We start from the raw sequence: 14483 nt of genomic DNA, 5'->3' as shown, positions 1-14483 counted from the left end.
GAAAGGAAAATTGTAGAATAAATAAGTGAATTGTCACTTTAATAATGAGAAAAAGTTTTCCAAAAGTATTGTTGCCTTCCCTAAATATTTATTAAGATGTTGAAGTTATATTCCGTGTGTTAAAAATTGTCTCCCTTCAGTTACCTAGTATATACCAATCCTTTGTGTGTTTATGCATGACCAGCCTCAAAACTATTTTCTAGTATTTTAGGCATTGGAACTGACTTGCCCATTACGAAGTTTTCCCTAAGGACTGTTTGTTCATGCATAGAGGAGACTACTATGACTAAATCACGTTTTAAAATGTCTAATTAGCACTGATTATTTGTTGTGGTTTAAATGAAAACTGAGGGGCGCCTGGGTGGCTCACTTGGTTGGGCGGCTGCCTTTGGCTCAGGTCATGGTTCCATAGTCTTGGGATCAAGCCCCACATCCTGCTCCCTGCTCAGCAGAGAGCCTGCTTCTTTCTCTCCCTCTGACTGCCACTGTGCTTACTTGTGCTATCTCTCTGCCAAATAAATAAATAAAATCTTTGAAAAAAAAATTTTAAATGAAAACTGAGTTTAGATAAATAAAATGTATAATAGCTATAAAAATATATAGTAGAATATATGTCATCTTCCATTTCTGTATCTTGGCAAGAGCTGCATTAGCTTTTATATTTCCCGAGGTGTTCAGATCTTCATTCGCTTTTCAACTAATTTTTTTTTTAAAGATTTTATTTATTTATTTGACAGAGATCACAAGTAGGCAGAGAGGCAAGCAGAGAGAGAGGGGGAAGCAAGCTCCCTGCCCAGCAGAGAGCCTGATGTGGGGCTCGATTCCAGGACCCTGGGATTATGACCTGAGCTGAAGGCAGAGGCTTTAACCCACTGAGCCACCCAGGCGCCCCTTTTCAACTAATTTTTTTAAAGTGCTGTTGCCTGAAAAATCTTCTGAAGCTTACTTCCTTTACAATTTGAGTTTGAGTGTTTTTACTGAGTGTTTTCCCCTCTTCTCTCTCTGGTTCATAATATATATATATTTTTATTTTGGTGATTTTGCTTTGTTTTTGATTAAAGATGATGTATATCAACACATTTATACACATATAATTATTTTTGCTGAGTTCATAACTTTCAACCTTTTTTATTTATACATTCATTTTACAAGGACTTTGCTAGTATTTTTGACATCTCAAACTAATTTGCCTTGTATGTTCCTTATTTGGGGATCCAACCTTCAACTTTTTATAGAAATTTCTCCTTTACTTCTTTCTTTTACTATGCTATTATCCAGAATTGGTTAAAATTTAAAATGTTTGGGGAATCTTTTTAATATTAGAAATTATATAATATAAAAATAACTCCCATAATATGTATGAGATTTGTTTTATTAGGTACTTAATGAAAATAACAAATTACTTGTTTCATGATCAAAACAATGTCCTTCAGATTCTCATAAAATTTTCCTAGAATAGTTAAAGTAGACAGTATCAGGAAAATTCCAACATTTATGCTGTTGCTGCCTCTTCTTGTCGGTCCTCTAGTTCTATTTATTTTTCCATGTCACTGCTAGCTTGTTTTAGCATCAGTTGTAGTCTTTATTACCAGCAGAGCAGTAGAACTGTGAAAATAACACGCTAGTGTTTTAAATAAATAGACATCTGACACACATTCTTAAGTTTTTATGTAACATTCAGGGGAAATTAAAACGTATACAGTAACTTGAAAAGGTACACTGAGATTTACATAGTTTTAAAAAGAACTGGACATCGCAAATCAGGGAATGCTTTGATAGAGTATATGAATAAAAGATGCTCTCCCCTGCTAAGTACAAATTTCTTAAACAAAGGAAGGCTTTCTCTCTTTTTTTCAGTTACTTAGGAAGTAAGCCTAACTTCACTTTCCTTAATAATATTGCCTTTATGACTCTTAGAAAAATAATGAGATGAAAGGTCCTTTTTCTGTTAGATTTAGATGTGAATTTTCATAATTATTCTTAATTTGTTATGCTGAAGATTTAAAACATGACCATTCAATGGGTTGATACAGATGGAATGTCACATTATCATCACATGGTAAGGCATGAAATTTATTTACTTTACATAATCAACCTCTACTTAAAACAACTTGATACAAATATTCCTAAGTCAATAGATGGCATTATATAGTACTTAGTATTTTCGTTTTTTTCTGGAAATATTAAAAAATACCATCATTGTTTGCCTATGACCAGTACTTCCAGTAAACAAAATGTTTTTGAAAAGAATGTAAGCAAATTGTAGAACAGTTGCCAAGATATGCAATCTAGACACTTAGCTTTAGTCCAAAACATATTTTATCTGTTTTGAGAATAATTGTGTAGGTTGCACTATGCATATTTGAAATGAAATGTAACCATCTGAACTTTACATTGTTCAAAAAAGTTGATTGTCTCAGCTGTTTGTAATACAAAATATTTCAGAATTTCTAGCTGGGGCCTTCAAAAGAAAAGCACAAACTATAACATTTCTGTTTTCTTTAGCTACCTTACTGTCTTACATTGTAAAATACATCTGGGTCATAGGATTTTAAGTTTTCAGATTCTTGGACTACAGGACAAATTTTAAACTCTTTTTGTTCTAAGACTATAAAATAGTTTGATATTGCCTTTTCATTCTAACCACCCATGGAAGTATTTTTTAACTTAAAAATATGTTGTTCTTTCCCCCACTCAATCTTGAAAAAGTATTTATCATATCGACCAAATAATTTTACTCCCTAGAAAACTACTACCCTTTTTGTTTTTTATATCTTAACAGTAAACAGTATCATTTTTTAAATACTTCAGTTTTAAAAGCACTGAAGTTTGAAGTCAAGACATGAGTTTTAGAAGAAACAACAAAAATTCCTTCCTGTGCCTTAATGTTCTTGGTTTTTCTGGAGATTAAAAAAAAAAAAAAGGAGATACTAGTTTTGGTGACCGAGATCTACATTAATGTACAACTATAGTCCTTACTCTTTCTCAGAATTCACGTACCATGTATGTTGTACGTGGTTCATACCTTTCCTATTAATAATATTAATGCCCTTGTCTTACACTATTCATCACTGTTTTGGGGATATATTTTGACTGCTTACTTGAGATTTGTCTAGGATTTAAGAAAAAATAAACTGATCTATTACTTTTCAAAGCCTTTTAAATAATTTCTTCTGCAATTTGAATTTTTGTATACCTCTTTAGAAGTATGATCATTTTTATCTTTTAAATAATCAGTTTAAAAAAATTAAACCATAGATTTGAACTCACTTAATAGCAATTATGTGTTTAAGAGGTGTAAATAACTTGCTATCAGACATTACGAATATCCAGGTGCTCTGTATGTGCTGATGACAACAAAATTGAAACGAAAGACTGTAATAATTCTGACTGGTTTTCTCTGCAGAAGATATTGATTATTTGTGTGTGGTGAGAGATTTGGAAAATTCAATTAAAGGAGTTGTGCAAAGGTTTCATAAATTTTCCTTCTACAGCATGTACACAGACATTGTTGCGTATTAAATCAATGCAGCACTTCACAATATATTTTCTTTGAAACATAAAAATAAATAACATTTAAACAGTTCTGCTTACTACAGAAACAAATTTTATTTTCTGTGAAGCATTTAGTCATGTGCTATCACTGACTCATACACATTTGCCAGCTGTAACAAATTTTGTAGACATTTTCTCCAGAGACATATCTCACATACTATGAATTTTTAAATGAGCAAATGGTGAAGAAGGGATGTCAGCAATATAAAAATTGATCAGTTAAAAGATAAAAGCATAAGTAAAGAGATTTGTATGGTAGTCTTAATAGGTTTTATTAAATAAAAATACTATAAAAAGACAGTAATGAACAGACTGAAGACTAACCATTCTTGAGGTGGAGAAAAATTATTCTGGCACATTTAGTAGAAATTGGTTTTATGTCACCTGACAGGTGAACATTTTTTTTCCCCATTTTAACTCTTAGAGTAGTCAGAAATGCTCCTCAGAAAAGAGTTAGATAAATTTTCTAAGTTGTTTATGTATTAAACACATATATAAAATAATATAGCAGGTATTTATGGTGTCATATAGCTAATTATATAGTTAAAAGCAGGACTTCTGTAAAAAGTATTAGGTGATTTTTCCTCCAGCTCAGACCTCATACAGGAGGAAAGGCCTTTGAATGCATATGTTCCCACCATGTGACTTCAGCCCTCTGGAATCTCTCTCTTTGTGAACTCCAGGCCTCTACTGCTTCTCTCTCTACATTGATTGCTCTTTCTTCCATCTCTGTCTAGTAAATTCCTGCTCATTCTTTAAGGTCAGCCTCAGATGTCACATCCTCTGTGTAACTTTCCCCAGCTTGCCTAGGTAAAGCTAAATTGCTTCTTCTGGACTTACATCACTTGTCTAAATGTTTATAAATGTATTATGCTGTAGTATTGTAGTGTATTGTAATTGTCCAGTTAGAGGGCTCCTGGGCTCCTCCTTGGCAAACAAACAAAGCTTGTATCTCTGTATTATAGCCCCAGAGCCTAGTATATAACCTGATAGAAGGCCCACAATGCGTGTTCAATGAATGAGTAAAAATAAATGCCATTCTAAGAATTTTCTGAAGGAATTTAAATATTTTCAAATACTTATAAATCATGATCTCTTTTGAGGCACCTGGGTGGCTCAGTGGTTTAGGCCACTGCCTTCAGCTCAGGTCATGATCTCAGGGTCCTGGGATCGAGCCCCACATCAGGCTCTCTGCTCGGCCGGGAGCGTGCTCCCCCAACCCGCCCTGCCTGCCTCTCTGCCTACTTGTGATCTCTCTCTGTCAAATAAATAAATAAAAAATTTTTAAAAAATTATGATCTCCTTACATGCCTCATCCATTTAATATTTACTGAATGCCTATGATGAGCCAGGCCCTTTTCTAGCACTGGGGATACAGTAATTAACAAGGCAAACATAGATAGTCCTGCCCTCGGGATTGTAGAATCTGTCACAAAAGACAAATAATTTTAACAAAGCATAAGCATACATTATAATAATAAGTCTTTTTGGCACTTTTTATCCTAAATTCTTAAATGTACATTCTGAAAGAGAACTGGGCAAATTGGTAAGATGTTGAAATGAGAATTTATAACCCCAAAGCTATTTGTAATGTAAAATAAAGGTCTAAGTTCTTTAATTTCATTTGATTCAGCATTTATTCTGCATCATATACTGTGACAACTTACTTTGAACTGTTTTCTGAAAAAAATATTTTTTTCTTATAGGATTGTATCATCTTGACAGCTATGAATTCCTTAAGGGCATTTTAAACAAAGGTAGGCTTTCACCATTCTAATTAAGGTTAGCCTTGTTAAATTTCACTGTTTTGTTCAGATGGAAACATTTTATTTATATTATCAAATTTGATACTGTCTATGAAGAAAATAAGGACATGAGCTTTGGAGGTGTTTTTGAAATTATATTTAATCTATTTTTATAAATAATAGGACAATCTGACAAGATGTGTGAATGAGAGGCTGATTAAAAAGAACTGTAGAGCTCATCAGCCTAGCTTTAAAAGTGAAAAAGCACATATATTTAGGTGAGTGTATAGAGGGCTCTTAATTTAGCACCTTTAGTATAAATAACGAATTAGGTACTGACAGGTGAGTTATAGTTTCTGTAGGACACATGTAACTGAATGAGATACAACAAGTCTATGAACTTGGAAATTTGCTGAATTCAGTAAATAATTATATATTAATTAGTTGTATCTTTCCTTCAAAACAGTTCCCTATAGATTCAGCAATATAAGTAAAAATGATAAATTTATAACATATTAGCTAGAAGCAGTATGAGTCATAATGTGATATTAGTGTCTAATGTGCCTGTAACTGAAGGTTTGCATTAAGAACTAGCCTATCCCAGACTTAGTGGCAGCGATATTCCAATTAAGATTCTTAGACGCTAACCACATGTTGCCTGCTATCTCTTAGAAACAAATTAAGGCAAAATAAATTCTATACTGAAAATACATTTCTTTGGAAATGGTATTTCAAATGATTAGTATTAGCTTCCTAACTAACAGTTTTCAAAATATTTGCGAAGCATCTTATGTACAAAATTGTGTCACTTTTCATTCATTATAATGTTTAATCTGTTGTACACAACAAATAATAGTTTATAATAATAACTGACACTTACTAAGCACTGCCAGCATGCCAGGTACTACTACAGGCACTTTATACAGATTACACTCAACCTTTTCAACAATGTATGTGATATACAGTTATTGTCTTTATTTTATAGGTGAGGAAACTGAGGCACAAAGAGGTTAATAACCTTGTCCTAGAATTACCTCAGAAACAGAGCCAGGAGGCTAACCTGAGTAGGCTGGTATCAGAGCCTTTGCTTTGCCCACTCACAATAGTAAACTATGATTGTCAGGCTTCACTGCAAGTCAAAGGTTTTAGTTCCTATGAAATAGTAAGGATCTAATATATATACATATGCAGATGTACTCGTCATAGGGTTAAACATTTTGTGGAAAATTTCTGGTCCATGGCAGTCCACAGACAACTATTAGATGGCTATCATAAATACATAGTTACTGTTATACATCTGGCTAATAACATACACATTTAGTATATGATGGTCTCATTTGTGAACTTTGGAGAACGTAGAGTACTGAGAATAGCTTTGTGTTTCTGGATTCTAATAAAAATTAGAATGTTAGGGGTGTTATTCTGAGTCTTTAATATGAGTAGTGCTTACAAAAAACTTGCAGGAATGAAGGTTGACCCACCACTCCGCTTCCCTTTTTGTGGAAAGCAGTAGAGAGAAATAACAATGAAATGAAATTGGACTAAACCTTTGAGGCATTTCTCTGGGTTCATTTGACTGTGTTTTCTTATTTTGGGCACTTTCTTCATGATCTCACCCATTCCTTGACTTTAGTTCTTATCTTAGTGGAACTTATAGTTTCCAAATCGATTTTGACCTTCTTCCTGAGCTATAAACCCACAATCTCAGCTGCCATATATTGTCCCCCAAGAACACTGATTTCATTTCATCATTTCCCCCCCAAATTCTAACTCATTCTACTTTTGTAGGGATTACATTCATCCAGTGATAAGGCTTACAACCTCAAAATTCTGTCCCTTTTTTGTGCCCCCATGTGCACCTGCTGCCAGGTCAGCTCCCTTCTAAAAATGTTGACCTCTCCCTTCCATGCCCCTGCACTCGTTTATTCCTCCATGACCTCTCATCCAGATTATCCTCCCCACTGTAAGCTGCCTCTGCCCCTCGGTCCCTTATCCCTACAGCCTGTCCTGCTATTGGACAAATTATGTTTCAGAAGATATCACTCTACCATATTCACAGTAAAATCCAAATTTATACTTTATCCTCCCCATTGTAACCTGCCTCTCTGCCCCTCGGTCCCTTATCCCTACAGCCTGTCCTGCTACTGAACAAATTATGCTTAAGAAGATATCACTCTATCATATTCACAGTAAAATCCAAATTTATACTAACATTCAGAACTCTTCCTAATGTGACCACAGCTTACCTTGTCCTTGGTCCTTAGTCTCTCCGGATTATGTACCATTCTCCAGACACATTCCTCAGAGAGAAACTTTCTCATTCCCTTATCTTTGTTCTTGTCTTTCCTCTGCTTAACATGTTTTCCCCCATCATTGTAAAAAATTTATCCATCTTTCAAAACCTGCTTATGACTCACCTTGCATTAGACTTCTTCAGATCCTTCTGTTCCATGTTCTCTCATTGTTCCTTTTTTGTGCATTTGTCATAGCTGTCCAATTGGTATGACTAAGGGAGGGTATTAAACTCTGATTTTGTCCTATGTTCTAAAAACCTCTGACAAGCCCAGTACTCCTAATACCATTGTGGCCAACTTCCCCATCTATGTCAGTTCCTGTCCTCTTTCACACCTAAGTGATTATTCCTCCTGACCTTTATTATTCAGGGGGGAGAAATACCCCAGATTCACTCCCAGAGCCTTTAACAAGCAAAGCCATTATAAAATAATGTTAGAATAAGAGAGAGTGTGAGTAAGAGAGGTGGCAACCTGTAGGCCACACACAGGACAAAGACCAGCAAAGGACTGGAGGGAGCATGGTAGGCTAATATTAACAGGGGATACTGCAGGAGATACTGGGGTAATATATCTAGAAACAACTGGGTAAATAATTTGGTTAACAAAAGTATGAGGCTTAGTATAAACATAGCACTTGTATTATGCCAACCTTTTAAACCTAGTGATCAAGCTAAACATCTAAGATTTATATTCTATACATGAAATGATAATAAGGCAAGCTATGATAAGCAATACAAGTTCAGACCCCTCTTCTTTCTAGGATTCTGGGCAATAGCAAGCACAATAAAGGATGAGTCCATTTAGGATTAAAGTGTCAACTTGATTAGTGGAGAAATTGGTAACTTCCAACATGGCAGGCCCTCTGGCAGAAGCTTAGGGTAACTAATACGGAGTGGGCTTCAGGCAGAAGTGGAACCTTCTTTCTCCCACACTAAGTCTAAATCTTGAACCCTGTGAATCTCAATCTTGAACCCGAGGAGAAAGCTGGATCTTTGAAATAAACTCCATGTCCACATGACATTGATCACAGTATTTGTTTTTGGTGGATCCTGAATTTGGCGTTAGAATCTTTCTCAACACACTTCTAGCAGCCCTGATCAACTGATGAAACTCCTTTGCATGGTCTGGCATTATAACAGAGGAGAGGATTTGGATTACACGTCCAGCACCAGCTCTGTTATCTACTTAGCTCTGTGGCCTTAACAAGGCACTTGGCTCCCCTAAACCTTAATTATAAAATGGGACTGATATTTACTTTGTGGGATTGTACAAAATGAGCTTAACTAGCACCTCCCCCATAGTAACTAATGATTGTCTTACTCTCCTGTATAATATTGTCATTAGGTCTGATAACTGTGTATCAGTAACCTATAGGGATATTAAGTGAACACTAGAGTGCTTAAAATCTTCCACAGGAATTCAGAGCAAACTCAAATTGGCAAGCATTGGTGGTTGTCAAGTTGGCAACCTACCTTCTTCTAGGACAAGAATATATGTGGACTCTCATGAGTAGGGAAATATAGGAGCCTACCATGCATTACTTCTTAATAGCTGCCAGTGTAAGCATGGAAGGGGTATTTCAGGAGTGAAAGGTCCATGTACCCTATGGGAAATATGCCATCATTTGCCAACGGCTGAAGGCTTCCTCTCACAGAGGTCCTAAACCAAACGGCAAGAACTTCTGCCACCACTAGGAGGCCCCAGAGGGACATACTCTGAATAGGAATGCCAGTAAATATGGTCTCTTTTTTTGGGGGGCAGCTGTTGGAGGAAACACCTGCCGAAAGTCCCTGAAGGCTTATAGACAAAAGGCATGTAGATTTTGGTGTTTTCAGCAAGTAGATCATGTAGGAGTTTTAGAAATATCTGAGAAGTATCTCATGATCCATCTTCACATAAAGAGTGTGGTGTCTGAGTAAGCCCTATTGACAATTATTTGTGAAGCTGAATCTTGTTAGAAGACCCAAAAATAAGCAAATGAGAGATTACCAGTATCTAAACGAGGTACCAGATTACCTGGTAAATGGGTGTTTAAATCATTTAAGTAGTGTATGAGATGCATGTTAATGTGGAATCTAATTCTTGATTTAATAATCATCTTTTATATCCTACAGGCATTTAAAAGAAATGCACTTACTATGAACACCAACTTCTGCATCTGCCTGATCATATTTAAAGGAACAGAAGAAATGTTTGTAATTAATCTGCCCAGTAAATACCAGATCATAGCACTAGGCAGGTGCCGGTCTAGATAAAATTTCTTGCAGCTAATTTAAACTTTCTACACACACCAGTAGATAATCTCAATGTAAATAATACATTTCTTCTTGACCCTTTAATGTAAGCCAACATGTAGAAGAGGATATTAACTTCTTTTCTCTATCACATATACTTCTGTATACTTTTAGCATTTGTGGATAGGGTTTTTGGATTTTTTTTTTTTTTTAGTTGATTGTGGGTAGATTTTTAAAGCATTTATGAAAATGGCACTTTAATAAAACTATGTTTTAAAACTCAGATTAAATTTAATGGCAAATGGAATTCGGTATCATTTTTCCATGGAAGGCCCCAAATGAGTATTAGATTCTTTTTAAACTTTTAAATTTTTTCTAAAAGTTTATTGTGTATCCACTATCTCAGGGGTGTGTTTTTATCCTCTAAGTTATTTCTGTGCTTATACCGAAGAACTATTTTCCAAGTTTTAAAATTTTCACACCTCCTTTTATAAAATTGTGGAATGTATTTTTCAGTACAAGTTGTTCTTAAACTGAACTGCAGACTCTACTGAATTTAAAGAAAAGATCTTTTTTATGGGGCATGTAATCACCTCCAAATTATTTTGAAGCATTAATTTCAATTTCTGTTTTTCTGTGGTGTTATTTTGTATCATCCTCATACTATCACAAAATAAAGGGGAAGTAGGAATCACAGGATGTGTTATAAATTGATAACTTTTTTTTAAGACCTCTGTATTTTTCTTTGACCATTTCTACGGGGAAAAAAATGCTACTCCCTTGGTACTTGCCCTAAGTCTTGACAAAATTTGTACATTATTTTATCATGTAAATAAAAATACTATATGAAAATCTGAAACAAAATTTAACTTAAGTTTGAAAATAACTGATCTTCCATTTAGAGAAACTTCAGATTTACCTCTTAAAATGAAAATGAGTTTTTAAAAACTATTAAATGACATGGATAGTAAATAATAACCCAAGTAACTATTAAATCTAATTTCCTTCAGTAATGATTTTTTGGTACTATTTAAATAAGATTTTAAAGATAATCAGTCTGCTAAATATTAAGAACACTTTATGATACAGTCCTTCTAATAGGACATTACCTAAGTACACCAGAAAGGATAATTCCTTTGTGTTCTAGCATTGCAAAGCCAAAAGCATATAAAGAAACATATTAGTCAGGAAATAAAGGGTTAAAAAGTAGATTGGTTGCATATGTAATACAAGTTATGTAGGTATGTGCTTAATGCTATTAAGTCAGTTACTGTATGTTTGACCTCGATACACTAAGCTTTTGCCTTTCAGAACAGCTGGGTCTGCTAAGAATCATTTCCCAGTTCTCTTCATTGTAGATCAGATGACTCTCGCTTTATCACCCTTGGAGGCCACATGAAGGACAAAGCAGAAAGATCCACAGACAAAACTAATGTTTATATGGGGGGAAGGGGGGTGCGTCATGGAGGAAGGCGGGGGGATACACTTGGCCCTGATCTTCCAATGAACATAACAGAAGAGAGACCAATTGAGACTTGAAACCCCTGTGTTACTCCAACCATTATTTAGTTACATCCTATCCATCTTTTACTCCTTCTATTGAACAGAGAGGCTTCTTTGGCTGCCTTGACTTTTGTAAATGTTTCACTCACTTAGTTGTGGTTTATCATTTGGACAGAATGCTACATCTGGGATTTTTCTCCCCTCCTTAACGCCTCATGGGAAAATGGCTTCTGTATGCTTCATATTTGATACATGAACATACACCCTGTTCTCTTCATTTTAAGAAGCAAGCCTAAGTTTATTGGTAACAGAGAAAACTGCATTTTTCAGACACAGCCCTTCCCTCTAAAATGAACTTGAACATAACTTAGAAGGGTTCATTTCCTAACAGGTATATTGGTGAAGTAACTGAGAAATCTTCAGCATGTTTGCATTACTTACATATATTAAAACATCCCAATAACCCTGAGTATAGCTGAGAGAAGTACTTTGGAATTGCCTATTTCTGTGATCATAATTCATCAATGGACATTTTTGGTATTCTGGAACCTAATCCTTCAAAGTTCAAAGTGGACTCTTAAATTGGTTTCTAATGGATATAAGAGATACTTGACTTATAATTGCTGCACGTCTCCATAAAAGCTACACAGTTACTCGATATGATTAAATTATGTAAATTATTAATTATCTAAATTACCTAAAATGTGTATTTAGAGGATTTACCTGTAAGATACCTTGAATATGGGTACATTCTATTTTATTAATATTTATATAATATACTTTTATTTTCAAATAATGTTTCTCTGCTCCAGTTATTTAGAAGTTAGGACTTTCTCATCACTGATTTAAATCAACATCCTTTGTTAAACCCATGTATGCTATTACAAAAATAAAAACTAAAAAAATAGGAGTACACCAGCCAGCCAAGATGCTGACATTTGGGCACAGTGATTACAGATGGTGACCATGGACAGCGATATTCCTGCTGATTCGGCAGTGATTCAAGGCTGCTTTTCTGTGCTGACCTGCCCTTTGAGTCCTTATGCACATTTGCTTTGAGAAAGAAATACTTCCTGATTTTTGCTTTGTCTAAACCTACTTCCTTTATCAGACGTAGAAGCATATACCTTCTTGCAGCCTGTCTGTGTCTAGAACCAGATTTTCTTTGTGTCTCTGTGTTCAGTGTTTTAAAATATATCACCACTTAGTCAAGGTACTTTAATGAATGGCTTACGAAAGAAATATATTCATTTAAAAAAAAGGTTGATGTGAAAATAATTGTTTTATTCTTACTACAGAAACTGAAGAAAACACATCTTTTTTCCCCTGCCCTCCCAAAAGAACAATCTTTACATAAAAAACTATAACATAGATAGGATATGTTATTTTTACCAATTGAATATGATAGCAAAGATGAGCTTCTCCTAATATAGAATGATATGTTATTAACAGAGCCAAGTTAACATGAAACATGATATGAATCAATGCTTATGGAAGTGGTAATCTTGAACCACTCAAAAAAGATCAAAAGGATGAAATCCTGTATAAAACCATTTAACTTGAACAGAATGATCCTGGAAGTTTAGAACTAGTGATCATGAGTAATTAAAAAAAAATCACTCAAACCACTTAAATTCAGTAAAATTCACCGTTTAATTACATTCAAGTAGATCAGCATTTCTGAAATAAGAATATGATCTAATCTCTCTGCCTTGTTATAAAGAAATCAAATTTACACATGTAATAAGGCATGTTCAAACTTTAAGCCTATAAATTTCTCACAGTAATTAAAAAGATCATCACAAATTTAATCCCTGAGATATAATTTCTAAAGAATGAAATACACATTACTTGCATTCTAAAATGTAAGGAAAACTAAATTTAAATACCAAAATTAGTGATTTCCTTTAAAAAGAAGGGCTGGATTCTTCCAGTAAGCTCACTGGGTTTGCAGATTTCTTTTTAAGACAACAAACTGTAGAGGTACATTCCCTGAGTAAACACTGGGATTAAGGGCCTTTTATTTTCCCACTTGGATAACTGAACATTAATAAAACTACAATGTCTTGACCACTACACAGTTAGAAAATAAAAGCCTCCGCTGGGCTTGGGTCCCCATATACATTTACTTTGTATATAGACAACAATGACTTTTCGCCATTTTTCCCCTATAATTTTCGTGATTCTCAAAATGATAATTTCATTTATATGTAGCAAAAAAGTTCAAAAAAAAACTTTCAGCACTGTTAATATTTTCACGTTTATTTGTGGAAATAAAGCTAGTTGGTTTTCTTCTGATTTCTTCCATTTTTGGAATCCCACATGATTATAATGTTAAAATATACCAAGAAGAACAGGAAATTCAAGCAGGATAAAAAACAAACCAATACAGAAAATAAGTCCGGTAATTTCTGAGGAGGTTCCAGTGTGACAGTTATCAGTGTCAGAAGTACCATAGTGATGACTGAGATAAGAAACTATAAGAAGGGAAAAAAACATTATTGAGTAATATAAAAGACAGAATTTAAATGCACTGGTAACATTTACTTATAGCTGTAAGTGAACAGAACTGAAGGTGAGGGGTGGGGGTCCAATCTCTTCTACTGGTGGATCTCAACCTAGGCCACATGTTAGAACCATCTGGGGGATAGGTATAAAAACCTCAATGCCAGACCACACTTCAGACGAATTAAATCAGAGTTTCTGGGGTAGGTCCTAGGATTTAAAAGCTTACCAAGTGATTCCTATGTATAGCCAAAGCCTCAGGATACCTTTCATACTTAATACCACCCACGTACTAACAAAAGTTACCTGGAATAGACAATATTGCTAGTCAGGGTTAAATTTAGGGTATGCTCCAGGACCTTGAGTCCCTATAGGATATAAAGTTCTAAGCTAATCTAAGAACCTGTCTATAAAAAAGCCTTCCATGGCAAATAGAAAATTATATTTCATATTCATGGAACACTTTCGATGGACTAATGCTGCAGTAAGTCAGGGTGGAGCATATGAAAGAAAATGTAATCTTGCCTCAAAGAGTTTTCAGTTTAATTGGAAAAATGGAGGAACTAATTAAATAAAATCACAAGGTCATATTTTATTAAATGCCAAAATGAGTAGTAAAGATACTTCATTGATTGTAATTATGTAGC

The 14483-nt window shown here is 34.5% G+C and overlaps 2 protein-coding genes across 4 annotated transcripts in view; one reads left to right on the top strand and one right to left on the bottom strand.

Moving 5' to 3' along the window:
• ITGB3BP (integrin subunit beta 3 binding protein) overlaps positions 1-10692 on the top strand; it is a 65362-nt gene extending 54670 nt beyond the window's left edge. For both annotated transcript variants that reach the window (XM_032844896.1, XM_032844895.1), the window contains 2 exons: positions 5262-5312; positions 9709-10692. In XM_032844896.1, coding sequence (XP_032700787.1) covers positions 5262-5312; positions 9709-9716 — 59 coding nt within the window. In that variant the 3' untranslated portion in view covers positions 9717-10692. The remainder of the gene's footprint in view (positions 1-5261; positions 5313-9708) is intronic.
• Positions 10693-13572: 2880 nt separating this feature from the next.
• Positions 13573-14483, bottom strand: part of ALG6 (ALG6 alpha-1,3-glucosyltransferase) — a 68976-nt gene continuing 68065 nt past the window's right edge. For both annotated transcript variants that reach the window (XM_032844893.1, XM_032844894.1), the window contains one exon: positions 13573-13808. In XM_032844893.1, coding sequence (XP_032700784.1) covers positions 13611-13808 — 198 coding nt within the window. In that variant the 3' untranslated portion in view covers positions 13573-13610. The remainder of the gene's footprint in view (positions 13809-14483) is intronic.

This window comes from Lontra canadensis, unplaced genomic scaffold (assembly GCF_010015895.1).
Source record: "Lontra canadensis isolate GAN:19392208 unplaced genomic scaffold, GSC_riverotter_1.0 scaffold158, whole genome shotgun sequence".
Taxonomy (NCBI): domain Eukaryota; kingdom Metazoa; phylum Chordata; class Mammalia; order Carnivora; family Mustelidae; genus Lontra; species Lontra canadensis.
This window is presented reverse-complemented; position numbering and strand designations above follow the sequence as displayed.